The sequence below is a fragment of the Netta rufina genome, assembly GCF_964035555.1.
Source record: "Netta rufina genome assembly, chromosome: 8".
NCBI classification, from domain to species: Eukaryota; Metazoa; Chordata; class Aves; order Anseriformes; family Anatidae; genus Netta; species Netta rufina.
In genome coordinates, this window is record NC_140131.1 from 10,691,648 (window position 1) to 10,718,806 (window position 27,159).

Genomic DNA, 27,159 nt, shown 5'->3' on the forward strand with positions numbered 1-27,159 from the left:
CGAGCACCGCAGTGACGACAGCCGGGACGTAGAAATATCCTTAATATAATTAGGTGCAGGGCTTCCCCCCTCCCAACCACACGCGTACAAACAAGCAGGGGGCAGCCCCCCTGCACAGCCAGTCCCTGCCGCGGGCGCAGGGGCAGCCCCCCCTGCGCGGGGCCGTGCTGGGGCAGGGTGGGCAGCCCGTGCCGGGGGGGTCCTGCCCTGGCCCCCCTCCCGCCTCCTGCAGCCGGCACTCCCGTCCCCTGCAAGGGGGGAGCATGCTGGGGGAAGAAAAGATGCTGACACCGAGATGCGGCCACCAAGTCTAGCTGAGGAGCGTCCCGAGTGGGTTAATTCTAGGTGGAGGGTTATTCTACGAGCCGTACTGCAGCAGGGCGGGGAGGACGGGGGCTTCCTGGCGGGGCAGAGCTGGTCTGGGTTAAATTGTCCGCGGTCCCGGGCGTGCGCTCAGTAGTCTGCGGTGTACTCCGTGCCGTGCAGCCCTCGGCACAGCAGGGTGAACTCCTTCACCATCTCCTTCACTCGCCGCTTGTTCACACGCTCTCTGCTAACACAGAGGGAGGGACAGAGGTGAGGCGGGCAGCAGGGACGGGCGGCGCTGCGATTGCCACGGCAGCGGGGAACGCACAAACCTGAGGATCTGCTGGCTGAAGGTCTCCTTCTGCTCGGGGCTGACGCGGGCCGAGGGGAAGCCGTCCTGCTGCATGGCCTCCTTGATCCAGATGCTCAGGTAGCTGAAGCAGTGCTTGTTCAAGGCAAAGAGGATTTCTGCAAAGTGATCCATGAGGCTGCGGGAGGCCTGGCCGCCGACGCCCTGTGATGGAGCAGACAGACAGAGAGCCACGCTGCCTCTCCCAGCCCCGCTGCCACCCCGCCTGTCCCCTCACACACGTGCCACTCACCTCCAGCACTGCCTGCAGCAGCACTTTGCCGTTCTCGTGCACCACCTGTCCCACCGGGGCGATCTCTCCGCAGCGGGGCAGCAGCTCTGTCTGCAACACAGCAGCCAGCCCGCTCAGCACCAAGGCTCAGCACTGTGAGCTCCCCTGCCCATCCCGCAGCCCCGCTCCTGCCCTCCCGGCGGGCTGCAGCACAGCCCCTCGGGGCTCTAGGGATGCAGCTGAGGAAGCCACGATACTCACAAAGAAGCCACAGGATGCTTTCACCGTCGGGGCCTCAGGGAACTTGAGGGAAAGGACACCTGCAGGTGGAAATCGCTGAGGTGAGCGGCCAGAACCTTCCGGCACCATCCCAAACCAGCACCAGCCCCTGGCTGCTTTGCTCCCAGAGCTGCAGGAGCAGCCCGGGCTCCCAGCAGAGGGCTGGCAGCAGGTCCCTGCCTGTGTGCACAAGGCCGGTGCCCCTGCCCATGGTACTCACCACACTGAAACACCGCCTTGACGTCCAGGTTGCTGCACAGGAAGAGGTCTGGCTTCCTCTTCAGAGCCTGCAAGGCACACAGACAGGCCGAATAAACACAACCCTGCAGAGGCAGCCAGGAAGACTCCTAGGAAGCCGGCGCCCCAGGCAGCCTCTGCCTGGACGCACACTTACCTGGGCACAGACAGCAAACAGCAGATTCACACAGTACAGAAGGAAACCATCGCTTTTCCCCCCAAAAAAGCGTCAACCAAACAGCCAGGCCGTTCGCAACACCCGGGGAGCTCTGACCCCAAGACCTGAGGATAGATGCCAAGGCGGTGTACGCACAAATGCTCCAGACACAGAGGACAGGATTCCTGTCCCAGAGGCAGCACTCCTGGACGCTGGCAGCCACGCTGGGCCCAGCAGAGGATACCTCTGGCTCAGTCCTCTCCTCCTGAAGATGCTGGTGTTTCTGGGGTCACAGCCACTGGTCCGTGCAGTGACCCGTGTTTTGGTTGCCCCCAGCTTGAACCAACACCTCGCTCTGCTCTGGCTGCAAGGCAGAGGAGGCAACGAGATGCCAAAATCGCTTGGCAATTCCTGGCAGCCAGTACGAGATCAAAAAAGCTGTGGTTTTACTCTGCCGCTCAGTGACCCCACCAGCCACCGTGGGGCTCAGGCTTTGCTGTTCCACCACCACTGGGGACACCCTGAGCCATGGCACAATGGGGCCACTGCTGTGGCTTTGTCCCCCCTGTGCTGACACAGGGCAGTCACAGGACAAACATTTCAGCCCCCACTTGCTGCTCCACGGGAGGGTTTCTGCCCTGCTACACAAGGCGGCCACGTCTGTGCCCCCCCAACACCGTGCCCACTGCTGTGGGCTGGCACTGGGGACAGCAGCCATGCACCCTGTCCCGCTGTCACCACGACCTTGGGGACAGCAGCCACAGCCTGTCCCCGGAGGTCTGAGAGCAGGACACCACGGCAGGCGCCTGGCTCCTCTCCACGCTGGGCTGAGCTGCGTGCTGCCCTGAGCCCGCTCCCTGGGGTGACAGCAGGGACTGCCCACAGCCACCATCCCCACATGGAGCAGAACTGATTTCCCTCCCTCTCCTTCTTGCTTCCCTTCCAGGGAAAGCCCCCGGCCATCAGCCCAGTGCAGGGAACGTGCTGCAGAGCAGGGAGCCTGGCAGGTTTTTTCGGGGTTACCCCATCTCCTTCCTGATGCTTTGTATCACGCTGCAAGAGGACACAGATTTGGCACTGCTGCTCCTGGCAGAGGTGGCACTGCCAGAGACCCGCTTCTCTGCTAGGTACGAGCCGTGGCTGCGTTATGCCTGTGTGTGTGTGTATATACAGGCTGTGCTCCTGCCTCCTGACACGCTCACAGCAAGGACAGCCAGCAGATGGGCCATGGTTTGGAAATATCCACTCACTGCAGCCGCCACGGACTACTCAGCCCCGTCCTGGACACACCCGTGCAATGCACATTGTCATTCTGGTCCTGGATCCCCCCTGCTCCCCCCAGCTGCACCCTGCCAAGGGCACCTGGCCCTGGGGACACCGCTCAGCCGTTGGTTCCTCTGCCCCGCAAACCCCTCCAGCTGGCACAAGTCTCCCAAGACGCTCAGGTCACAAAATCAGGTTACGAAAGCCACCTACCTGCACGAAGCTCCCCCCAGCCAAACCAGCCTGCAGGAGGCAGAGGCACCCGGGCTCTCCTGCAGGCCCCCTGCAGCGCCCACTTCTCGCTCAGCCAGTGCCACGGGTGAAAGCACGCTGCGATTTTGGGAGGGCTCCTTCCTCCACCAGCGCAGTGCAGCGTGCAAGCCCAATCCAGGCACACATACACACGTCTGACGTGCAGAGAAGCTTTTTACCCCCGTGAGATGGGGCCGTGGGGCCCTGCTTTTAGGAAGCTGCACCAGGTGGGTCCGGCTGCTTCTTCCCAGCACCAGGGAGCCCTGCTCCAGCCCTGGGGCCTCTCCTCGCCTGTCTGTCTTCGTGTCTCCTGCCAGAGCTGCTCTGCTCCCGTGTTCTGGGATGGGCTCAGCTCCTCAGGTTCCACCTGGCAGTGCTCCCCATCCTCTGCTGCAGCAGGCGCTGGCTCTCCCGAGTGCTGTCCTGCAGGCTGGCACAGAAAGGCCAAGGGGCTCTCCTCTGGGGCAGCTGGGAGACCCTCCGGGCAGGTCTTCAGAGCAGGATCTTCTACACCCGGCTCTTCTGAGGCTGGCAGGCACGGAGGGGATGTGAGGCCACCAAATCAACCTCATTTCTCCAGCAGCCAAGGCACAGCAGGGGCAGTGCAGCAGCGAGCCCCTGCCCGTGCCCACTGCAGGGCTGCAGGTGTGGTGGAGAGCTCGAGGGCTCTGCTGCCCCTAGGGAAGGGCTGTGCTCCCCTCCAGAGGGGCATAGCTCACGCTGTCACCCAGCCTCGGCACTGCCGGAGGTGACAACCATGCAGTCTGTCCCAGCTCAAGAAGGGAGGAGGAAGAGGACAGTGGTGGTGGTTCTTTGGCACAGAAGGTCACAAATCTTCTGCCCATCAAGGCCCACGTGCACAGTCTGCCCCTGGGGATGTAGACAGGGTGCTCTGGAGGTCCATGCTGGTGTGGAGAAGTCCACAAGGCTGGGTGGAAGTGGTGGAAGGCTCATTGGGGAGGCAAACTGGAGTGCTGGCCCCATGGCTTGGGGCATGGCCCTCAGCCAGCAGCTCCTGCTGGATGCAGAAACTGCAGAAACCAGTATGAGACATCTTGGGTTGGAAACTGCACGAACAGAGCTCAGGCTGGGGTCTGCACTCCCCTAAACCCTGACTCAGAACAACCACGGTGCACCCAGGAGCACACCTGCAGGTGGTACCTGCTGGTCAGAGAGCAGGCAGGGGCTCCCAAACACAGGACTAGATCCTCCTCACCTCCTCCAGCACCTGGCCTGGTCAGTGCCACCCGAGGCTGGGGCAGGTCTACCTGCAGGAGGTGCCAGCACTGCTCAGTGCAGGCTTACAGCACACCGATTAATTCGTATTTAGCTTTGATTTGCAACAACAGCATTAATAAGACATTTGTTTGAAGCCAGCATGGTCTTGTGATCGGCGAGCCATCATCACGTGAAGGCTGAGCATTAACACGCTGGCAGAGCCATCAGCTGCGCTAACTGGGCAGCCTCACGGCCAGCCAAAATCCTGTGTGACACAGAGACAGCTCCCTCAACGCTTGTGACCGAGGGCTGAGTGCAGGTACCAGGAGGCAGGAGCAAGCCGGGCCTGTCACCTCTCTTCACGAGGCTGGTGAGAAGGAAGAAACTGGCTGGAGCTCCAATATCCATGTTGTAAACCCACAGGAAAAGCACAAACATGGCATAATTTAAGAGCTAGGGAGGACAGGCTCCAGAAAGAGCTCTATGAAAGCAGAGCGTGCTCCTCTGGAGGAGGACAGGCCGTGCTGGTGAGGCTGGACACACCTCTGCTGGCAGGCAGTGCCTGAAGTCCTGAGCCAGGAGGGATGCAGGGCCCTTTCCTGACGAGTTTCACAGCACCCTGCCAGACGGTCAGCCCTGGGAGAGGAGGAAACCTTGAAACAATCCCACATGTGAGCACAGAGGAAGGGGATGGGGCCCTCCGGGCTCCGTGGGGTTGCTGGCATAAAAAGCCCAAGGAAATATGGGGTCAGGTGGCTGTCAGAGATGGCTGGCTGGTAGCACAATGTTAATCACCTCCAGGCATCGAGGAGGACCCCAAGCTAGAGAGGAACTCAGTACTTCCCAAAGAAACAGCAAACAGCCTCGGGAGAGTCTCTCAGGGCTGCCTAGTGCCTTCCCCCCATGGCAGGGCCACCCTGCGGGAGCAAAAGGCTTGCTGAGAATTACTTCAAGTGACAGCACCTCCCCAGGTGACCTTTCAGTGCTTCCCCATGCTGTCAGAAACGTCTCCTACTGCCTAGCCTGACTCCTTTTCCATGATTTCCTCCCATCACTTCCATTCCAAGTGAATAAAAATTACCTACATCTTTGGCATTACCTTTTACACGCCTCAAGACTCATTCAACTCCTCAGGCTCTCCTCACATTTACGAGGTGATGATCTCACTGGATGGCTTTCCCTGAGCTCTCTGGTCTGTATCTACAGAAACACCATGCCCCGGTTCAGGTGCAGTGCTCTAGCTGAGGTCTCGCCTGTCTGCACAGCAGGGAAGGACACCTTCGTGAACCTCACATCCCACTTAAATCTCAAATCTCCATCCTCAAATCTCGTGTGAAAACCTTGTTAGAGATCACAACTTTCGAGACTGGCATCACCACCTGCAAACGCTTTCCAGAAACCTCAATTATTTCACATCTCTCAACAGACAGAGTGGGGAAGAAAGTGCTGTCATGTGGTTTGTAAGATGGGACTCGTCTCAGCAGGACCTTCAAAGCACAACACATGGATGTAGCCTGGGAGGTGACGAGCAGCTTCCTCACCTGCTCCGTGCCAGCTCCATCCCACAGGACCTGCACGTGGGCCGAGCAGCCGTCAGAGGGGGCTGCCCAACAGCTGAACGCTCAGGACAAGCCGGACCCGGCACAGTGCCCAGAAGCAGACACCCAGGGAGGCACCAGCAGATCGACTCCCTTCCACCCCCAGCCATTTACTTGCACCCAGGACATCAGGGCTTCTCCCCCTGCAGCCACGGCAGGCTGTGGAGCACACCGGGCTGCTGTATATACACACACAGCACAGCGCGGGCCCTGCCTACCCGCTGCCAGCAGTGACAGAAGTCCCTGGCCAAGCAAGCAGGACATCACACCGCCCGGTGGCACCACGAAGAGCCCCAGCACAGAGCTGCATGCACACAAGCCCATGGACACTCTGATGGCAGACTCTTGCTGTCACCCTTGTTCCAAGGGGGACAGGCAGGCGGCTCCTCCCAACACAACCCCAGCCGCGTGCCATCGAGCCAGCGCCACGGGAGCTGTGGCCGCCACCTCCCAGCCACCGTCCCCAAATGCTGTCGGGGCTCGGTGGCAGTGCAGCGTGGCAAACTGGCCAGGCAGAGAGCCCGGTGGCACCCGGGGTCCTGGTACCACCACAAGCAGGTTGCTCGCCCCAGCAGGCGAGATGGTTCGGAGCTGGTGGCCACGCAGCCCAGCGCCAGGCTTAGGCAAGGCTGCCTGCCACCACGGCCAGCTCTGCCTGTCCCGGCTCTGCAGGACCCATCACGGGGCAGGCAGATGAGGAGGACCACGACCCCTTAATGCTCTAATTTTCTGTCGCCGGAGCATGGCTGTGGCAGCAGCCCAAAGCCCCCGGAGCTGTGCCCCCAAGGCCAGGCGAGGGGGTGGCAGCTTGGGGCTGCCCTGGGGATGGTGCGAACCCAGAACTAAAGGAGAATGTTTTGTTTTCAACTTCCACGGAAACAGATGGAGAAACTCGATATTCAACTAAAAGGAAAAAAACGTTGTCAACAGAAAGCTAAAAATAGGTTTAAATTGAATTAAAAAGAGAAAGAGAGAGAACAGAAAGTGAATGAATAAGAAACTAAAACACACCTGTGCCAGGAGTTGCATAAATGAATCAACAATATCAGGATGATCCCTGGGCCCTAAAATATAATAAAGATGTAACTTAAGAGAAAAATCATACAAACAGCAACTCAACATCATATAGTTATGTGATACAGAAAGAATTTACAAGTGAAAACAGGAGTGTAAGGGAGGAGGGGTGTGTGGGGAAGGGGATGGGCAACATGAGCAGCTTGAAGCAAGTTAAAGAAACAAAACATACAAAAAATCATGAAACTTGGAGAACCCAAGAACAGAAAGAAACTGCAAAGGGAAGGGTCTGAAGCCCCAGGGTCTCTAGCTAGTGCCTGGGTGCTGCAGAGCCAAGGAGGAGATCTTCGTGTCCTTGGGGAGGGAGAGGAGGAGGAGCAGGGGCTAGCTGGGCACCATCTCCACAAGGAGAATTAGAGCTTTTGCATTGTGGGGGCTGAGCGGGTGTCTTCAGAGCACCGTTTGGTCCTGGAAGATAACTGCAAGTGAACGACAACACCTCAGCAAACGCTCCGCAGGCCCAGCCGGGCTCAGGCGTGCACATGCTCGTCACCAGCATCAGCTGCTCGGGAGCCCCTGGCACAGTCGCCCTCCCGCCCCGTTCCCAGATGCTCCCCAAAAGTCCCTGAGTCCAGCACCCCCCAGAGAGACCAGCCGGTGCCCAGAGGTGTCCGTGCCAGCACCACTCACCCTACCTTGCCATCTGATTCCCTGCACGGACACGTCTCGGCCCCCGCAGGGTCGCACGTCCCCCCCTCTCCTGCTGCCCGGAGAGGACCCCGGGGTGGGAGCACAGCCCTGGGCACGCAGCGAGCTGGGTGGCTGCTTGCTGGAGCGAGGCTTGCTCCGAGCGCTGGCACACGTGGGCTCTGCCCCCTGCTGCCCTCCCCTCCCTCTCCTCGTGCCGACGTGCCTGCCTGGCTCCGAGCAGGAGGACCCGAGTGCACGCACACCACGAGCCACTGGTGGAAGCGGGGACCTGACCTCTGGGTGAGCCCAGCTCGCTCGTCACCGACCCAAGTGACACCGGAGCACAGCAGGACGTGCTCGGACCGTGGTGTCCCGAGGAAGCACGGGCTCCCCGCATCCCCCACCTCTCTAGCTCTGAGCCTCGGGCTGGGGAAGGCATCACGTAACCCTCTGACACGGAAGAACTGGGCTGTTGAAGGACCTGGGCCAGCGGCTCCAAGGGACGCTTGTCCTTGTCGTGGGGCAAGTCACCACGAGGCCGAGGGGAGCTGTGGTGTGCAGGGGCCTGTCCTAACCCCGTCTGCCTTTTGTAGCGAGGAGGTAATGCAGGCAGCAAGCCAAACACGGGGCCCTGCCCTAAGCGAGGATGCTGGACACAGCAGGGACTGGAAAGGTGCTTTCACAGGTGTTCACACACATCTTCCTACAAGGGCTTGGCTCCCAGCCACCACAAACGCCACTGGTCTGCAGACAAACCCCAGGATCTCCTGGTGAATATGCAGCCAAGCGGGCCTGGGGCTCCTGCTCTAGCCTGGCACGAGGCGCCCAGCCCTGACACGGGAGCGGGGCCGCCACCTGAGCTCCGAGCCCTGCGCTGGGGTTCCCTGCTTCTGCTGTCCCGCAGGGAAGGTACCCACCGTCCAGGGGTTGGGATGAATCCGAGACACAGAGATGGCCCCGTTAGCTTAGCTAGGAGTGAAAACAGCCATTCCTGGAAAGACGCCTCCAGACTCCATGCATGCAACAGCCTGACAACAGCCCCAGCACGACGAGGAGCTCATCGCACATACCTTGCTGGAAGAGGGTCAGCGTGACGGAGGTGACGAGCAAGAAGAGGGCCTTGATGGGAGGGAAGTGGGCAGGCTCATGAGCAAAGATGTGAACCAGCTGCAAGAGACAACGAAGAAGGACTGAAGCTGTCCTGCAGCCTCCCAGCCTCCCCAGGAGCGGCAGCCCCAGCCGTGCCCATGCAGGTCCCTACCTGCCGTGTCAGGTCGATGGCAGAGGCCTGGGGGATGGTGCTGTACATCTGCCCCAGCATCTCGCACAGCTGGGGCACCATGGGGGCAAAGTCATCCAGGAGGGTCTTCACCGACTTCTCAAAGATGGCACAGACAGACTGTGGGGGGAGAGAGAGAGACAATGTGAGCAGCGGTGGTGGGAGAGCTCTGCAGCACAGGATCGTGGAAGGGTTGAGATTGGAAGGGACCTCTGGAGGTCATCTGGTCCAACGCCCCTGATCAAGCAGGGACCCTGATCAAGCAGGTTGCTGGGATGCTTCACTGCTCTTCCCAGACACCAGGAAACAGAGGTGCAATGGGTCTAGGTCAGAGCAGAGCCCTGATGGTTGCAGCAGTGCTGGGCTGGGCAACACAGAAAGACACCCCTGTTACAAGGGGATGCAATTGCCCACAGCAGGTTGGCAGCATCACCCAACATCCATCCCCTGTGCAGGCCAGCAAGGACAGAAGCAAAGCAGCAGGCACTAACACAAGGCTCCTGGTTACCTCCACCACCTGGGCATCGTTCAGCCACTTGCTGAGGACCTTCTGTATGAGCTGGAAGACTTGCTGCAGAACAACTACCACCTGCAAGGAAGGAGAAGGACGAAGAGAATTAGCCCCAAAGCACTGCAGACAGGAGGTTTGGTGCTAAGCATGGCCTGGATTCAACCCTTTAGGCACCCCTGCCTTGTCCCCTCCCTGCAGCTGGGCTTTCTTCTGTGCTGAAGCAGCCTGGCACAGCTTGTGGCTGGCAGGTAGCACTGGGACTGTCCTCCAGACAGCCAGGAGGGATCCTGAGATCAACCTCTGCCCACTGCAGAGAGGTTGGAAGAGCTGAAGGAGCTGCTTTAGCTGGAGCACACCAACTCCCACCTTCATGGCACACACTGCATCCTCCACCCACTCCCCTCACAGTCTCTCCTTCTTGCTCCAGCCACGTCTAACAGGGTGCTTGGCCAGGCTGTGGCCACCAGCATCAAGCTGCCGCTGTACTCACTGGGTTGGGTCCTTGCTGCACTGGCAGCTTCTTGACTTCATTGCTTTCGTGGTCGTCGTCGTGGTGGCTGATGTCTAGGGTGGTGAAGAGGTTGGAGAGCAGCCCCAGGATGTGGATGATGGCCAGCTTATTGGAGGGGTTAGGCTGCCAGGGAAAAATAAAGGTAGAGCGTGACCCAGGCTGCACTGCTCAGTCCTGGTGAGGCCTCTGGGATGCAGAAGAGCTGGGACTGGAGAGGTAAAGTGCCAGAGAGGGGTTCCTCACACTGTCTTCCCTCTCTATCTGTTGGCTGAGCCACGAGGCCTTCCACCCACCCTTATTGTAGAGGAATCCTGGAGGATGCACAAGAGCACCATGGCTTGCTCCAAGCCAGAGCAAACTGAGACAGCTCCCACCAGGGCGGCGTGTGGAACATCACATGAGGGAGGATGACACACGACCGAAGCGTGGGCTCCACCCTGGGGTAGCAGATGCTGATCCAGACAACACACAGCTCGCAAGAGCCAAGGAGCTCTGCTCCTAATGACGAGTAGCTGCAAAGGGTAAAAAGCCTACAACCCAGCTGGCTGGTGGGTCTGTGCTCATCTCTGCTCTGCCTGCCGTGGGGTGAGGGGAAAGACAACTCATAACGTTCAGGAGAGCTGCTTTAACACACCACCCTGGGACACAGCCGGCAGGAGAAGCCCCTCCGGGGGGAGGCAGCAGCACGAAGGCACTCACCGTTTCGTCAGCCAGCTTTTCCAGCTGCTGGATGTAGGGGGTGATGAGGGAGTGCAGGTTCTTCAGGATCTCCTCCACCTGCAGCGCAGACAGCAGGAAGCCGAGAGCCTGCATCAGCCACATGCACTGGCTTGTCTGGGTCGGAGAGGAGACACAAGCAGGCGGGTCACTGCCAGCCACAGGCGCTGCCCCGAGGTGTCCCTGCCTGCACCACCCACCCTGCCTTGGCAGTTGGCTCTTTGCACAGAGCTGTCCCAGCCCCTGTGGGGTCAAGATTCCCCCCTCCTGTTTGCAGGGGCAGCTTGGGCTCTTTTCCCATGCTTTATCTCTCTTCCTTTTCCTCCCCAAAACGTGCCTGCAGCTGCATTGAGGTGTCCCCACATCCTTGCTGGGAACTGCTAGTTACATCTTCCTGGGAGCTTCTCTCTCTTTGAAGAAATACTGCCCAGAACAGCCCCTGCTGCAGCGGGAGCCCTAGGATTAGCCATGCAGAGTGTGGCAGATGTCAGATATTCCTAGCCACACCAAGCTGCTGCAGTGCTGAGCTCTCCCCCAGGACAGCCTAACCCATAGTGGGAGCCCTCATATGCTCACGGTGAGCACAACTTAGGGGCATGGGGGCGAGCAGAACAGCCAGAGGTGTGAGCAAGTGCCTCTTACCTTGTGAATCTGCTTCATCAACACCTCCTACAAAACAGAACGGGAGAGAGAGAGAAGAGAGTGAGTGCTGCAGAAAGTCTCCTGCTTCCAGGGGGCATGACTGAAGCAGAAAGTTAAGACAAGCGACAACAAATTGAGTTATCCTGAGGGAAAAAAGGAGGGATGCCCGAGTGCAACCTCAGCAAGCCCCTGATGGGAAGGCCGAGATGCCACTGCCTGCTGTTTCTGCATGTGCAAGAGGACACTGGGTTGTTACTGCCCTAGGAGCAGTAGGACAACTGCCCCAGAGGAAGCAAGCCGCCCTGAGCTGCTGCTTCACATCCTCTGCACACCCCAGCCTTGTTGCTCCGCACCCAGCTCTCACCTGTGACACAGCCACGATGTTGGCAGCGTAGGGCGGCAGGTCGTACTTGCACTCCCGGCAGATCTTCTTCAGGGTGGAGACGCTGGAGATGGAGAGCTCCGGGTTGCCCAAGGCCTGCAGCACCAGCGGCAGCACGTTGTTAATCATGACGGGGTGGTCGGCCAGCCACTCAGAGAGGGCTCCTGCGCACACAGACAGGGTCAGACCACGCCACGACAGCCAGACCCTCGGTCCCTACACCCCGGGCTGCTCAGCTTTGCCTCCCACTGTTGTTATCCAGCATCCCCAAGAAGGATGGCTCTGTGGCCAAGGAGAGCCTGGGCTAACTCAGAAGCAGGTGGCAGCAGCAGGACAATGGCAGGCAGAGGAGAGCCCACAACAAGTGGCTCAAAGCCCCAAGGGCAGCTCTGGGTGGGCACAGGGGAGGCAGGAGCTGCTCACAGTGACTCAGGTGGGTCTCCCACCCCAGCCTGCACGCGAGCAAGAGCCTCACCGATCGTGAACATGACCGTGTCAGCCAGCTGCACGTTGCTGATGCTGATCCGGGGGATGAGGCCAATCAGCCCTGGCACCACATCGGAGTAATTCACGTCAATGGTCTCGGCGATGGACTGGAACCCGTACAGTAAGGCCTCTGTGTGCTGCAGGCAAGGGAGAGGGGAGAGTCAGAGCCACGTGCCCACTGCCACCCCCAGCCCCTGCCCCAACAATCACTCAGACCCAGCAGCAGAGGTCATGGATGCTGATAAAGGGGGACAGCTGCACAGTCACAGTCCCCAGGCACACCAGGCTTCAGGGGGCAGGATTTGTTCACCCAGATGGCCCCAGGGGATAAGAAGTCAGCATTTTAGTGACCAGAATCTGATAGTGATGGCTGCCCCGCGGGGATGCCAAGACGAGCAGATAGATGCCAACTAGCTGCAGGGCAGAGGACCCTGTGCTTCCCCTGCACTCACACTGCTCCGGGCCCTGCATCGCCCCGCTGCTCTGCCTGCAGCGCTCTGCTGGGTCAAACCTGGGTCCCCCAAGCCTCGCAGAGCTTCACCCCACAAAGTCAGCCAAGGGCACTCAGCAGGGTGGCGATGCAGAAAGGAGAGGGAAGGCCTCCAGTGTTTGTGCTGTGCCACAGCAGCACAGCGCTGGGACAAGACAGAGCAGCAAAGGACCAAGGTCCAACCCCAGCTGGACTCTGGTCAGTGCTAAGGACAGAGAGGCAGGAGGAAAGTTATTCCAACAGATCTCTGAGAGCCCACATGTCAGGGTGATCATGTTCTTTGCATCCATCACACCCCTTTGCTCTCCCATGGCACGAACAGCCCCCTCTGGTGCTCTCCCACGGGGCTGGCACCCCGCAGCCCAGTGCCCAGCTCCCCTTGCTCACCTGCCACGTGGACGGCTGCTCTGTGTTGGTCAGGAGACGACCCAGTTTGTCATAGAGGCTGCTCAGGAGCTCAGCACCCAGCATCTCGTACACGTACATCAGCGTGTCGGAGATGTCCACCCTGCAGAGACACAAAGGGGTCTCCAAATGCTGCCCCATCCCCTGCAGAGCACCGCACAGACGTGCTGCTTCCCCTCCTGCTCCCTGGCAGGGTGACAACCACGCCACCACAAGTGTCCAAGCTGGTCCAAACACCAGCTTGTCTCCAAGCCACCACCCCAGCCAGAACAGCTCTTGGCAAAAGGAATCTCCTCTGTGTCCTTCCTCGGGTCTCCCCACAGCTCTGAGAGGCAGGATGCTGCCAGCATCCTCTCCTGCCTACCCAACAGGTCCCATTCACACCCAAAGTCACATCTGTGCCTTGCTTCTGCTACCCAGGCAAAGAAAGACCTCAGCTGCAGCCACACCTGTATATCCGAAACTGCTCCTTCTCATCTGAAGACCAGAAGCCGTACTCCTCGTCGGAGGGGAACTGGGCTTTGTGCAGCAGCACGTCCACCAGCTGGAAGTAGACGGGCCTGTAGACCTGCTGGTACACCGCCTGCTTGTCGGGCTCAAAGGAGAGGATGTCGTCCTGGTGGCAGGAGGGGGAGAAGTTAGGAGTGGCAGGGAAAGAAGACGGAGCCAGTCTGCATGCTGGATGGGGCCGAGGTGCATCCCGCAGGGCTGGCTCAGCGTGGAGACGCCTTTCCAGCTCATAGAGGGTCTGCCCCATGCCCAGCCCTTCTGCAGGTGCGAGGTGTGGAGAGAACAGCCGTGGTCTGGGGTCTAAAAACACACAGGGCTCCGAGCCCACACGATGGGCAGCAGCCCACAGCCTCCAGCTCTTGCCTTCCCCCAAGGGACCCCAACCACGAGCCCCATGTCAGGGCCTGGTGTGCGGTGAGACACTGTGTGTGCTCCTCTGTGCACAGCAAGGAGCTAAACTGTTGGGTTTGCTGGTGGGAAAAAATTCAGCCTGACATTTTAATTATGTTAACAAGGCACTTCAAGCTGGCTCAGACTTTCCAAGGGATACTGGGGGTGGAAAAATTGAGCCCCAAGGCCAATATTTTTGAGCTTCCTCCTGCTCCAACCTGCACATTTACATAAGACCCACTGGGCCACCGAGGCATCCTTTGTGGCCTTATTGCCTCATTTTGCCCAGAAACTGAATGCTGCCACAAGCTTCTCCTCAAAAAGGGAAAAGTTAAGCCAAAAGCTTGCCCCTACCCAGTGCCATCATGGTCTCAGGCCCTGCTGTGAGCACAGGAGCCCCAGGCTGCCTGCCCCACGACAGCCACTGACCTGCAGCGTGTACCAGAAGGTGAGCGTCAAGGAACTGGTGGTTTCGTTGACAGGATAGTGCCCAGGGATGCCCGTGCAGAACATGATCATGTTGACCAGGGCCAGGAAGCTCTGCCAGTGCTCCACCTGGTCCAGCAGGGCCCTGGGGAGCAGAGCACGCCATGGTCAGGCTGGCACCAGCGCCGCGGGTCTGGCTGCTTGGAGGTGAGGCCCGCAGCGAGGTGACAGCACTCACCGCGAGTGGTTCTCCCCCAGGGCCACGGCGATGCGGCAGATCCCATGCGACGTCTCCATGTCCCCGCTCTGCACCGCCTGGCGCAGCTGCTCCTGCAGCCCCAGCACCGGGGGGATGAGCTTCAGGAGGGTGTTCACGTACCTGCAGGCACAGCCGGGGTCAGCACCGGGCACTGTCTGCACCAGCACGGGCTTCCCGCAGTGCCCTACCACTTCCCACGGCTCCCACCCAGCTTTCCCTGCCAAAAAGCAGTGCTGTGGAGCAGGATGCTTCCACCAGCCTTTATTGCTCCAGGACCTCTCCTTCCAGCCAGTGGCAAGGCTGTGAGAAGGCTAAATGGAAGATGTGCTGAAGCTCCTGCAGTGGAGCCTCTGCAAGCAAGGCGAGGGGCTGGACCAGCTCCTGTCATTGTGTTAGCCCCGTGCAAATCCTCCATCACACCAGAGGAATATCTCTGCCTGCGACCACCCTGACCTGCCTGGCACCAGCAGCACTTTGTCACTGCCACAGCCAGCTCCCAGGGCAGCCCTTTGGGTCCGTCATCCCCGTGCTTACAGCCAGCACTGTCAGTGGGAACCTGCCCCATGCCAGCAGGGGCCCCTCCTGTTGCACAACCACGAGGACACCATCTCGAGGAGCCCCATCTCCTGTCCCTCAGCCTCCAGGGCTGGCTGCAGCCCCGCGGGGCTCCCCTGCGCTCCCTCCTCCTCCCCGTCAGCCTCGGCACACACACACACGTCAGCCTCCCCTCGCCGGTAAGTGATTGTAACCAAGGCAACGAGCAAGGAGGCAGGGAAGGTGAAACGCAGCCCTGGGCCCCTGGAGAGAGGCTGTGCTGGAGGCTCAGCAGCCGCCTGTCACTTACCTGCCCAGCCAGGCGTGTTATCGGCAGCCGCAGCTCCTCCGCAGCCTCCCCGCCTGCCCTGCCGCGCAGGGGCCGGGGCTGTGGGGAGCAGGAGGTGCTCCCCGTGCCAGCTCTCCCCTGGGGAAGGGTCAGAGAGCCACACGTCCCCCAGCTGCAGCACACTGCCCCGCTGGCCCTGCTCTGCCCGCTCGTTAGTGGCTACAGAGCCATCGGCCACGGGCACGGGGAGAAAGGCAGGCTGGTGGCAGCCCCGCCAAGGTGTGGGCCAGCAGGAGATGCAGGTGGTGGCATCTCCTTCGGTATTTCCCTCCAGCCACTTGTGGTAGCTCTCCTGACAGAGATTTGCTGTCTGTATTCAGCAGCTGAACACATTTTCCTTCCAGGGGTAGGGTTGTTTCTCAAACCCCAGTGAACTCCAGCACCCACAGCTCCCTCCGCAGGACCAGCGCCTCCTGCTCACCCCACAACCCCCCGTGCTCTTAGCAAAGGGAGACCACAGCACGGTGTGGAGGACAACCCCTGAGACCAGACATGGGCAGCTCACATGGGACAATGTGATCCTTTCTGATCCAAAACCTGCACCACATCCTAACAAAAACAACAAAAAACCCAACAACAAACCCCAACCTATTAAAAATCTGCTTCTAACAAAGCTCTTGGAAAACTCTTCTAGTGAATTCCTCTTCAGAGGTTGAGCACCAGGTGCCAAGCAGCATCCTGCTTCCTTCAGAGGCTCCTCAGTGCCTGGTGCCCACCACAAATCCCCCCCCCACAGCCCCCTCCCTGCTCTCCAGCACCGCTGCCCAACGGAGGAGCACGCAGCTCCGCTCCGGCACATGCAGCCCAGCTCTTTGACCTGCTTAGCCAGGGGATAATCTTCAAACGAGACAGAAAATCCAGCCCAAGCCTCCTCTGCCAAACAGATGCAACAAAATCTTGGTGCCTGCCCTTCTGTGACTCAGGCTGCTCCCGACAGCGAGGCTGTGGCGAGGCGCCGCAGCTGCCAGCTCCTGGTGCATCCCCAAAAAGAGCAGCGTCCAGCCTTGGAACAGCACCCAGAAGCAGGAAAGCAAACCGTGCTCTCCTTTTGCAAGGGAAAAGAGGCAGACAAGCCACCAGCACAAGGGACTGACTTACCCACGAGTACAGCAGCCAGTGTCACGGCCACCACAGCATGGGCAGGCATCGCTGCAGGAGCATCCCTCCTGCCCTGATCCCACCAGGCAATAAGAAGGGACGGTCCTCCCATTGAGTATTTTTATGCAGCTCGCCACCGAGCCTTTTGCTGACATTAAAAATATCCCTGCAGGATCCCCTCTGCAGGAATTTCAATGAGGCCAGCTGGGAGGAGGCAAGGAGGAAGCAGCCATGGGAATTGGAGCACATCGGGGGAACCCAGGGGCAAACCCTGGCACAGAGAGATGCTCTGCACAGCTCGGGCTGCTCTGCAGAGGGATGCCCCAGGCAGCAGGGAGCACGCGGGCAGGCCCTGGTGAAGACCAGGGAGGAAGAGAGCAGCTGAAAAGCAGCAGGAACCTCCGAGACAGGCAAGAAAACACAGAGAAAGGTCGGGAGCCTCCCGGGGGGCTTCAGGAGGAGCTGGATCTGCTGTGGCTGAGCAACAAAGGCAGAGGGCGGGACCTGCTGGCACTGGGAAGGCTGGGGGGGACACGGCTAGGAGAAACAGAGGGTCCCTGCCCCCTCTGTGGAGTGTCACAGCAGCAGTGGCTCCTGCTTGAGAAGACTTCCAGGACCTCAGCGTGGAGCAAAACCCCGCTGCAGCCAGCCCCCACTAGCAGCTGGTGCCCCCGCCGCGGCCGGCCGCGACACACGCCGCCTGGCAGGGCAGCTCGGTGACAATGGCCCCGCTGTCCCCGCGCTCTGGGAGGCGTACAGAGAGGGGGGAGCTCGGCCACGGGTGACAGCGCTGGGAGGAGGATGGGGAGAGGCTGTGAGGAAGCGTCCAGAGCAGTGGGACCCGGTGATGCGGGAACTGCAGTGTGGTCCCTGCACAGGAGCAGAGAGCAAACCCCTGTGATCTCCTCGTTCTTCTCACCACAACGTGCTTTGCAAGCCCCCCAGAAAGCTCAAGCGACTGGGGAAGAGCGCTGCAGGGCCAGGCTCCTGCACACAGATGGAATCACATCTGAAGGACTTGTGAGTGTCGAGGGAAAGGGAAGGGAGGAAGGCAAAATGTCAGAAATTCGAGACCTGCAAGTCACCCTCTCCAACACCCCATTTCCTGCACTAATCCTGCTACAAGGTGGCTGTGCTGGCCCAAGAACTTGTGGTCTGCAGCCACAGCACCTCTGCTGTTGCAGAGGGCAGCCCTGGGGCTGTCGGCAGCTGAGGCAGGGACCCAGGGACCGGTGCTGACAGCACAGCAGCAGCACCGCCGCAGAGGGTCGGAGCCTGCGTGCTGCACAGCTCAGCCCAGCTTCAGCTAAACCCTCCTCCTGGCGGGGATGCAGAGGTTGCTAAGCAGCCAGGAGATGTGGCCCAGGGATCCGGAGGAGATGCACTTTCCCTTCTGCAGGCATCGGTCCCAGGAGCTGACAGCAGCTCAGACGACGCTGCCAAGACAAGGAGCTCGGAGCCCCGCGGCACGGCCCTGCGGGACCTTCCCCAGCCTTGGCCCCCGGCTCCGGGCAGCCACAGCCACAAACAAAGGATGAATCCTCTGCTGGGCCACGCTGCTGGAGTCAGGATGGAGGAGGCAGCCAGGTCTGGGTTTATTATCTCTGTATCAAATACACTCCTTGGCCAGACCTGAAGCAGAAGGCAGAGGAACATCTCTGGCCAGATCCTGGGCATGCTCCCCGGTCAGGCTGCAGGGTTTGGCATGAGGAGCCAGGGGAAAGAGAGGAGGAGGATGAAAGGGGCTGTGGCTGCATCCTCACTGCTGCGATGTGTCCTGGGTGTCCTGAGTGCTGCTGCTCAAACGTGGCACCCAGCACAAGGAGGGGGCCAAAAGGCAGGGAACAGAAGCAGGGGCCAGCACAGTGCAGGAGCACCAACAGCAGGGCTCAGCTTCCACGTCCTGGTCCCCAGGGTGCAGCAGGCAGACAGCGAACAGCACCTCCACGCCAGCCCAGCCCACATGCTGGGAAAGCCCTCTAGCAGGGTGGGCAGGAGAGGTAACACACACAACACAAACTGCGGTGCAAAGCCTTCCAGCACCAACCAGGTGAGGCCAGAACCCAGCTGCTTGCATCTTCTCTCCCACTTTCATGCCCTGCCGCCACCATCTCCAGGCCAAACAGGAGCTAGAAAAAAGCCTGAGGTTTCTCCTGCCCACCCCGTTCCCCTGAAGATGCCCGGGAGCAGCAGCCTGCAGAGCACAGGAGAGGCTGCCCTTACCTCTGGGCATCTGGCTGGGAAATGGCGTTGACAACCGCCTCCACCGCCGTGTCGAAGAGCTCCGGGTCCTGCAGGGAGGTGAAGGCTGCTTGGATCAGGTTCTCGCAGTCCATCAGGGGGATCTCCAGCTGCACCCAGCTGGAGAAACACTTCAACACCTTCTGCTTGATGAAGCCCGGGGAGTCCTGCTGCTGCAGCAGCTGCTCCAACAAGGGGAAGACGGAGCCGCACTCCTGCGCCAGGACGCTGCGCACCTGGCCCTTGCGGTACTGGGGCAGGCGGCTGGTCTGGAACTCCTCGGGCAGCACCGTCAGCAGCTCCAGCAGCGCCAGGCAGCGCGCCCGGCCGTCCACGTTGGAGTCCTCGGCCTGGAACATGCGCACCATGTCCGCCACGGCGCAGGGCCAGGCCTCCGGCATCATGCTGAGCGCCAGCGAGGCCAGCGCCACGCACAGCCTGGTGAGCACGATCTTGGAGCCGCCGGCGAAGCGGGTGATCTGGGTGAAGAGCTGAGACTTGAGGCTCTCGTACTGGTCGGCCGGGATGTCGTTCCAGTAGCGGGAGATTTTGATGTGGAGGGCGCTGGCGCCGAAGTACTGGATCTCGGGCACCTTGTCCATGTTGAGGAGCAGCCAGCTGAAGTGCCACGCCTGCGGGGACACCTGAGCCTGCATCAGCCATTTCTGAGCCAGGTTCTTGTTCTCGATGTTGGGGTCGTAGTACAGCTGGTGGAGAGCCTGGAAGAGACAGGGGAATGCCTCAGGACTGCTGAACGTGGCCCCATCCTGTCCCTGGGCACAAGCCCAGGCACCACCACAAGTCCTGGTGCTCCCTTACCAGGCTCCCGCTGAGGCGAGAGACCTGGCAGCAGCAGAGGGACCCACAAACCTGTCTTCCCCTCCTTTCCACTCTGGAAATTTCTCTTCCTGAGTCACCTCCTGTCCTCTCCTTCGCCCAGACCAGACCTGTTGGCGGCTGCCACAGGGGCGCCTGCGCCAGGCTTGGTGGCACAGCCTCGCCTGCAGCGAGGCGGGTCCTCCCTGCCGCCACCAGCACGTTAGTGCCACTGCAGATGTTTCCGTCTGTCAGGTTTTAGGCAGCTCTGGAAAACCACAGTCGCTAAGCCCTTAATCTCTGCACCGAGTGAGTCCCTTTGAAGTGCTCCCAAGCCCGCCCAGCCACAGCTGAGCCGTGGAGCTGGCCTCGAACTCTGCCCCCACCGCTGCCTCCCGGGACAGTCGGCTGCTCGCTCAGTTTCCCCTTCCAGAAGAGGAGAACATCACTTACCTGCTCCCGCAGGCTGCGAGAGATCTAGTTACTGCTTTGCAGAGCTCACGGATCAGCATGCAAGGCCCTACACCGGCTGCGGGGCTTTATTTGCAGAGGAACATCCTACAGTGCTTAAGCTTAACGTTAATAGAGTGGGCGAGGTGGGCACAAAGGGGCAAAGGCACAGCGCGTGGCTTGTGGCAGAAGTGCATTCCTCTACACGGGGCTGCAAAAACCAGGAAGAAAAGTCTCTGCCTGCCAGCACCAGCACAGCACAGCCCCTGGGACTGAAGGGACAAGCCTACAAGGGTCAGGCAGAGCCACCACGGGGACACGGCTGGTGATGCCCCAGTGCACGAGGTGGGAAAAAGCCATACTCCATCTTCCAGCAGCGAGCTCTTCAGCCTTGCGCAGCACGACTTATTTCAGACCACTGACTGTGTGTCCCAGGAGCAAGGAGTGGTGATGGCATTCATCAGGCTACCACATACCTGCTGTGCCCTGCTATCAAGCTGGAGGATGGTTCCAGCAGGTGCAGAGGACTTTTTGTGGCCCCATCCTGGCTCCAGATCTCAAATATCCTCCTCCTCCTCCTCCCCCTTGAAAGCTCCCTGAAATTCTTGTATGGTTCTTGTACCCAGGAGGGGATTTAAGCCCTATTTTTAAGCACGCAAGACTGGCAGCCTAGGGCACAAGAACATGCTTCCTAAGCAAGCGCTCGTACCTTGGGCTGATTCCCAGCACAAGAGCAAAGAGCACAACAAAATGGCAGGAACATTAAAGGGAAGGTGAAATGTCTCTTTCTTAAAGACTTAGATGCAGGGAGAAATGAGGATAACCTCTTTATGAGAAATAAGGAGGTTATGAAATACATGGCAGGAGACACAGTAAGCCGATGGACTGCAGAGGAGCAAGCTCTGTGCCACTGAAAGATGCACCCCGACACAAAAAGGTTAACCATGGGGAGGGAAAAATCTGTCCTGAGAGAGAAGTGGCCAAGATGAACACGAGTTACCAACAGACATCTGAAACCTTCCTCTGCTCTCAGTTATTTTGGACTCTTGCCTGAAGCAGCACTCAATTGTTGGGGCAGAGGCACTACCCGCCCCATCAGAGACATAATTTACCTCGTTACTGAGCAGGAGATGTGGACGTGCTGCTCTGAGCTACTCTCGGGGCTGGGAACCTGGCCCTCACCTGCACGTAAGCCAGCGTCCTGCTCTCCTGCTGCAGACTGAGTCATCCTGCAGCAGGGCTGGGGCTCTCAACCATCTCCTCCTCTTACTGTCTTCATCTTGTTTGCTCTCGTCAGAGCTTGCTTCCCGTGTTCTTACCAAAACAAAACTCGCTTGAGGTTCAGAGAGACCCTGTGTAAGGAGGTGCAACCTGCAGGAGCTCGGGGACATCTCCAGCGGAGGCCCCAGGGACGAGCACTGGAGCTGCTCAGCACCTCCTGGGAGGGTGAGTGGTGAGGTGACAAGGTCTATGCACCTAGAAGTCATGCTGCGAGCTGCTGGGGGGCAATATTCTGGAAAAACATCCCTGCTGGCTTTCTCACTTCCTCTTCTTGTCCCTGAGCATCCTGCTGGGGACAGGCCTGAGCACAGCTGGACACCAGCTAGAGATGCCCCACCTGTACCCATTGTAGTGCTCCGCACAACACAAGAAAGCTCCTGGGGGACCTTCAAGGATGGCTGTCAATGCTGACCATCCCAGTTTGTCTCAAAGCAGCAGATGAAACCCTAAGGAGAATGCTGGGTTGTCTCCCTTGCCTACCACTTACACAAGCCACCTACCATCCTCTGCCAGGAGTGCAGGACACGAGGCTGCAAGGCAGCGTGCTCTGCAGGAGGTACCTGAACGCACAGCGCACTCATCCCTAGCAAGAAAAGGCAGAGTCTTCATTCTGCAGGCAGCTTTTGGCACCAGCTGCTGCTTGACTTTCACTCCAGACATTGCCGTGCCAGCCAGCGCTCTCAGGCCCAGAAGGAAGTGCTGGAGATGATGAGGGGAACTCACCAGTGCCAGGAGGGAGAAGCAGAAGGCATGAAATTGGGCAGCGACATCTAATAGGAAGGCTTTGTGCATTCTGATGTAAAAGCGTGGCTGACACCAGACCTGCCTCCTCTGCAATTAGACCTGTAACATGAGACCTGGTAAACAGCCGGGCTGTCAGCTATGCCCTTTGGCCAGGGAACGAGCTTTCTCCAACATCATCTCTGCATGGCTGAAAATAATTCAAGCTTGTTATTATAGGCCTTCCCTGCTCTAAAAAGCTGTGGTCAGAGCCTTTGGGCTTCGGCTACCAGGGTGGTGTCAGCCACTTGAGCTCCAGAAGAAGCTTGCCCACAAGGTCAGAGCTCCCGCTCTGGTCCCTCTGGAAGGCAGGAGGGGGAGCAGCCCGGGGATCGTGGATATCAGCTCACAGTGTGGCTCCAGCAGGGAGAAGGAGCTGCAGCAGCTGCTCTCAGCTCAGCACCTCTGCAGCCCTCATCCCTGCAGCTCCCGCAGAGCACAGCCGCGGCAATTTGTCCCCCTGACTGCAGGGTGCCTGATGAACACGGGGCCTGTCAGCTTCCCAGGGGCTGGTGCCTAGCAGTGTGGCACTGCCAGCTCTGTTTGAGGGGTGACAGGAGCCCCACGCACTGAAGAGCTGCCTGCTGCTTCCCAGCAGGGACACCGTGTCTCCAGGGGCAGCTCTGCAGCCGACAGAGGTACCCGGGCAAGGAAACCAGCCCGTGCAAACACACTCTGGTTCTGCTCCGTGCCTGGCACCCCGGGCCGAGGGCAGCAGCGACACGTCTCCTCCGGGACGGCCTCCAGCCTCCTGCTGCAGCCTCTCGTCCTCCCTTCCAGCTGAGCGCACGCTCGCCGCGCCAGCGCTCCGGGCCTGCAGCGGCACAGCCATTACCCGGCCTCTGCCGAGCGCAGGGAACGTCATCCCGCCTCCCCCCCCGCACGCCTGCCAGCCTCCCTCCGAAATGGCAGGGGAGCCGGGCAGAAAGCAGCCTCCTGCCGAAGCACGGAGGATGAGGAAGGTGACATAAAGCCATGTACACTCCCCTCTCTGAATAAACGCGCCGCCACTTCAGCCGCTCCTCACCCCCAGCCTGCCCACGCGGCCTGCTGGCTGTGGGGACGGTGCTGCAGCCCCCGAGCAGCTCGGCTGTGGATAAATCCTCTCAGAGGACAGCATGGTCCCTGGCACAGGCAGGCTGCAAGGGACAGGCATGCTCTAGGCTTGGAAAGGACCCCAGGGCACCTGCCAACCCCCTGGGCCCTGCACAAGCGATGGGTGAGCAGGACTTGAGAGGAGAGCTGGGAGCGCGGAGCCCAGGAAAGGAGCACCCCTGCCCACCACGTCTCACTCCTTCTTCTCACCTCAGAATCATTCTGAGGCCCCCAGGCTCCAGTCCCACCGATTCCCCCTGCACAAGAGCTCACTGCTGACCAGGGGCTGTCATGATGGTGTTACAGAGCACAGCGGAGGCCTGGCAGCCACAGCAACGTGCTGGCCTCCCACCTGACCGCCGTCATGACACGGGAAGGAGCTAGGTGCTCAGCCAAGGGTGGTTCTGCTTACATGGCAAACGAGATGACTCCTTGCTTCCTTCGATTTTGCAAGAACATCCCCCCAAGGTCCCTAACTCACCACCACAGGCACTGATGTTCAATCAGGCATAGACAGGCTGCTCCTGAGGAACAGCCGGGCAAGCTGCTGCTAGCAGTGCAGAGGACAGGGAGCACCATTCCCTCACCCCAAACGGTCCATAATTGTTGTTATCATGTATCACAACACAGTCAACAACATTTTTCCAAAGAAACCAGGTTCACTTGGGTTTCTCTTCCCCCTTCTCCTGGACTGAAGGCAGCCCTGGCAGCGGTCACCTCACCCAGCTTCAGCATCTCCCACGAGCAGCCCCCAAAGCCACCCCATAGCCACCACTGACTTGGACACCAACTCCCCACACGCCACCTCCTTGTCCTGCTGGAGATGCCATGCATTCATCAGGCACCTCCAGGGACATGCACGGCAATCTGGAAGGCTCAGAGATGCCACGCTGCTAATGTGCTAGGGAGATGTCAGTGGGTATTAGTGGCACCCCAAAGGATGAGAGGTAGGCCAAAGGAGGAAAAACCTGGAAGGCTTAAAGAAAAAAAAAAAGAGAGCTTGGAGCTTGCAATTGGGAAATTCCCCCAGAAAGGCCCTGGGTTGCCTCTTATTTCAAAAAGGGGGATTCTGCTACAGCAAATTCAGCTGCACTGAAAGTGGGTGAGGAGGGCCTCTTCTACCTCCTCCTGCCTCTACCACCACACAGCAGTGGAAGGTGCTACCAATGTTGACCCAAGGCAAACCAAACCACAAGGCACAAGTCCTTCAACACAGCCTCACCCTGCTCCTGTGGGACAGATAGAGCCAGCAGAGACGGAGCCTTTGCAACCCATCCTGAACAGAGCAGAGCTGGGGCCGCAGCAGGAGTTTCCCCTCCCCATGGTATTGTGACCCATCAGCAGGCTGTCAGCCAAGTCCGAGACAGCCCTGGGCACCGAAAAGCACACACAGTTCAAGAGCCAGATTGCACCGTTTAGGCCCGGGGAGGCAAACCACCCTTGAAGCCCGAAGCTCTTGGATCTCTCAGCCTCGCCTTGTCTCAAGCCCCTCCAGCTCAGCGGCAGGTGCACGTGGAAGCGGTGCCAGCCCGGAGCCCCCGGGTGCCCAGCGGGTCGGCGCAGCACGGCCGCAGCCTGCTCTCCTTGTGCTTAAGCCAGAGCAGCATCTAGGTCAGGCTTGGCAGCAAACAAGAAGCGGCCGCGGGCCAGAGCCCTGCGCGCCCTGACACAGCAACCGGAGCAGAACGGCTCCACCGCCGCACAGCCCTGCTCCTCCATGTCAAGGGGGAGCTCCGGGAGGAAAACACGGCAAAAAACACCAATATCTGCATAAAAAATAACAAGGGGGTATGGACAGGCCTTCCAAAAATAGGAATTGTCTACTCCAAAACCATCAGGAGAGCGTGATGGGCACTGCCTGGCCTCTAAAACCATCGGACGGGCACTGCCTGGCCAGAGACTGGGTATGATGGCCATAGGACGGCTTCCACCGTGGGGACCCGGAGATGCCCTGACCCCCTGCCCTAAGCGCTAACCGGCCCTCCTCCTGCCTCCAGCCCCAGCGCTTGCACCGACTGACTCAGCGCGGAGCCGAACCCTGGCTTTAATCAGCCTTCAACGTTATTAATAGAGCCGTGCACAAAACCTGACAGGCAGAAAAGCCCAGGCCGGCGGAACATCATTTATTTGTCAGTACCAACTCTGACAAGGCGGCTCTGCCCACCGCCCTCCCACCTGCCCAGCCCCCAGCCAGAGCCGAATTCTGCGGGATTTGTGTCAGAAACACCCCGCCACCCCCCTCTGAAAGGCAACACGGAGCAGGGGGGGGGGGGGGGCGAGATGCTCAGCCTCTGGGCTCCTTCTGGTCCCACCCCACGTTTCTCCCTCCCTGTCCCCAGCCCACGCTGCCCCCCCCGCGGCCTGCAGCTGCATCTCCTGGGGACATCAACCAACGATGGCAAAGCCTGCGACTGCGAGAGCTCGGGCGGGCAGGGGGATGGGAGCCGAAGCATCCTAGAGGGCAGATCTGCCTCCTCCCCGGCGTCGGGAGACCGAATGCGGCGCAGCGCGGGGAGGGAGCACCACGCTTCTGCGCTGCCCGCGCCAGGCTGCCCCCCGGGCACTGCCCACCCTCCCCGAGCCAGCTTCGTGGCTGGTGCAGACAAAGAGGTGGTTTGTGCCTGCCAGAGAGGGAAATCAGAGAAAAATTATCCAGTGGCCCTGACTGTATGAGGGTTAAGCAGCGGAAGGTAGCGTTAATGGAGCATTTTTGCAGACGTGGGGTAATCCTCAGGGCCATGCTCCATCCTGGTGTCACCAGCGGGCTGTGTCACCTGCGGCCACAAAGGAACCAGTGCCTGGCCATAGACTGGGGCTCGTGCTCTGACACCTCCCCAGGCCAGGCAGGGGTGCAGGACGCCGGCGATGCGCCCACCAGCACGCCCGTGGGCACCGCTTTGGCAGGAAGCTGGGGCTATTCTTATCCAGGAAAAACGAGGGCGCTGGGATTCCCGCTGGCTGTCTGGGGACCCGGCTGCGGATCGAGGTGTCGGATGCTTGATGAGACGGGCGGCTGCAGGAAGCAGCACTCCCTCGCTGCTCGCCCCTCACCTGCCCCAGCACCTCCACCATCACCCAGGGGAAGCGTTTGCCCCTCGGGTACCCCGCTCGGTCTCCACGATGGATTTCGGGTCCTTCTCCACGATGGATTTTGGGTTCTTTGGAGGCTAGCAGGAACCCATCCCCAGCAGCATGCCACCACCAGACCCCAGTTCTCCCCAGTACCCCAATCCTCAGCATCCCAGAGGCTGCCCCCTCGCTCCACAGCCCTCTTGGGGACCCCGAGGGAGCATCGGGGGGGGCCGGGCGCAGGGCGAGGAAGGCACTGAGGGCTGAAACAAGGCCCGGGGGGGGGTGAGGAAGACGCTGGGGGTGAGGAAGGCGCTGCGGGGCGAGGAAGCTCTCCCGAGCAGGGCCCTCCCCGCCTGCTGGGGACGCTGCCGGTGCGGCGCTGCTCGCCCCCCGCGCCCCGCGGGCTGCGCGCCCCCTTCCTCCCGCTCCCATTTCTGCCTCATCATCCTCCTCCCCCCGCCGGCTTCTCCCCGGCGCACGGAGCGGCTCCGTTGGGCACGGAGGGCACCGCGCAGAGCCGTGCCAAGCCGAGCCGAGCCGCGCCGTGCCGGGCACCGAAACCCCGCTCCGCGCAGCACCGGAACGGGCCGTGCCGAGCCGTGCCGTGCCACCCCGAGCCGTGCCGAGCCCCGCTCACCTTCTCCACGTTCTCCACGGTGAAGTCGAGGCCCTGCGGCGGCGCCTCCGCCCTCCGCTCCATGGCTGCGGCGGCGCTGGGCGGCGGCGGCGGCGGCGGCGGGCGCAGGACGGCGCCGGGACCCGCCTCCGCCTCCCTCCCGCCCCGCTCGGCTCCGCACGGCTCGGCTCGGCTCGCACCGCCCCCACCGGGCGGACCGGGGG

General features: G+C 60.4%; 1 protein-coding gene across 2 annotated transcripts; it reads right to left on the bottom strand.

Annotated features, from left to right (window-relative positions):
* Positions 1 to 29: 29 nt before the first annotated feature.
* IPO13 (importin 13) lies at positions 30 to 27,118 on the bottom strand. Of its 2 annotated transcripts, none has more exons than XM_084291501.1 (20): positions 26,957 to 27,118; positions 18,808 to 19,544; positions 14,583 to 14,723; positions 14,348 to 14,489; positions 13,468 to 13,634; positions 13,001 to 13,121; positions 12,113 to 12,260; positions 11,620 to 11,801; positions 11,256 to 11,282; positions 10,596 to 10,730; positions 9,876 to 10,019; positions 9,383 to 9,463; positions 8,857 to 8,994; positions 8,666 to 8,762; positions 6,903 to 6,955; positions 1,387 to 1,453; positions 1,149 to 1,207; positions 909 to 998; positions 639 to 820; positions 30 to 550 (listed from the first exon to the last, which is right to left on the bottom strand). In XM_084291501.1, exons 1-20 carry the CDS (start codon positions 27,017 to 27,019, stop codon positions 454 to 456), a joined length of 2,871 nt encoding a protein of 956 aa, XP_084147627.1. In that variant the 5' UTR covers positions 27,020 to 27,118; the 3' UTR covers positions 30 to 453. The 2 variants fall into 2 exon arrangements, with proteins under 2 accessions (XP_084147627.1, XP_084147626.1); XM_084291500.1 differs by having other exon boundaries at positions 30 to 553.
* Positions 27,119 to 27,159: the final 41 nt, after the last annotated feature.

Excerpts from the sequence above, each read along its gene's own strand:
- IPO13 (XM_084291500.1), bottom strand. The coding sequence starts at position 27,019 with ATGGAGCGGAGGGCGGAGGCGCCGCCGCAGGGCCTCGACTTCACCGTG. Across the intron at positions 12,261-13,000 it reads AGCAGCCGTCCACGTGGCAG|CACACAGAGGCCTTACTGTA; the intron begins GTGAGCAAGGGG and ends CCTTGCCTGCAG. Across the intron at positions 8,763-8,856 it reads CCATCGACCTGACACGGCAG|CTGGTTCACATCTTTGCTCA; the intron begins GTAGGGACCTGC and ends TGTCTCTTGCAG.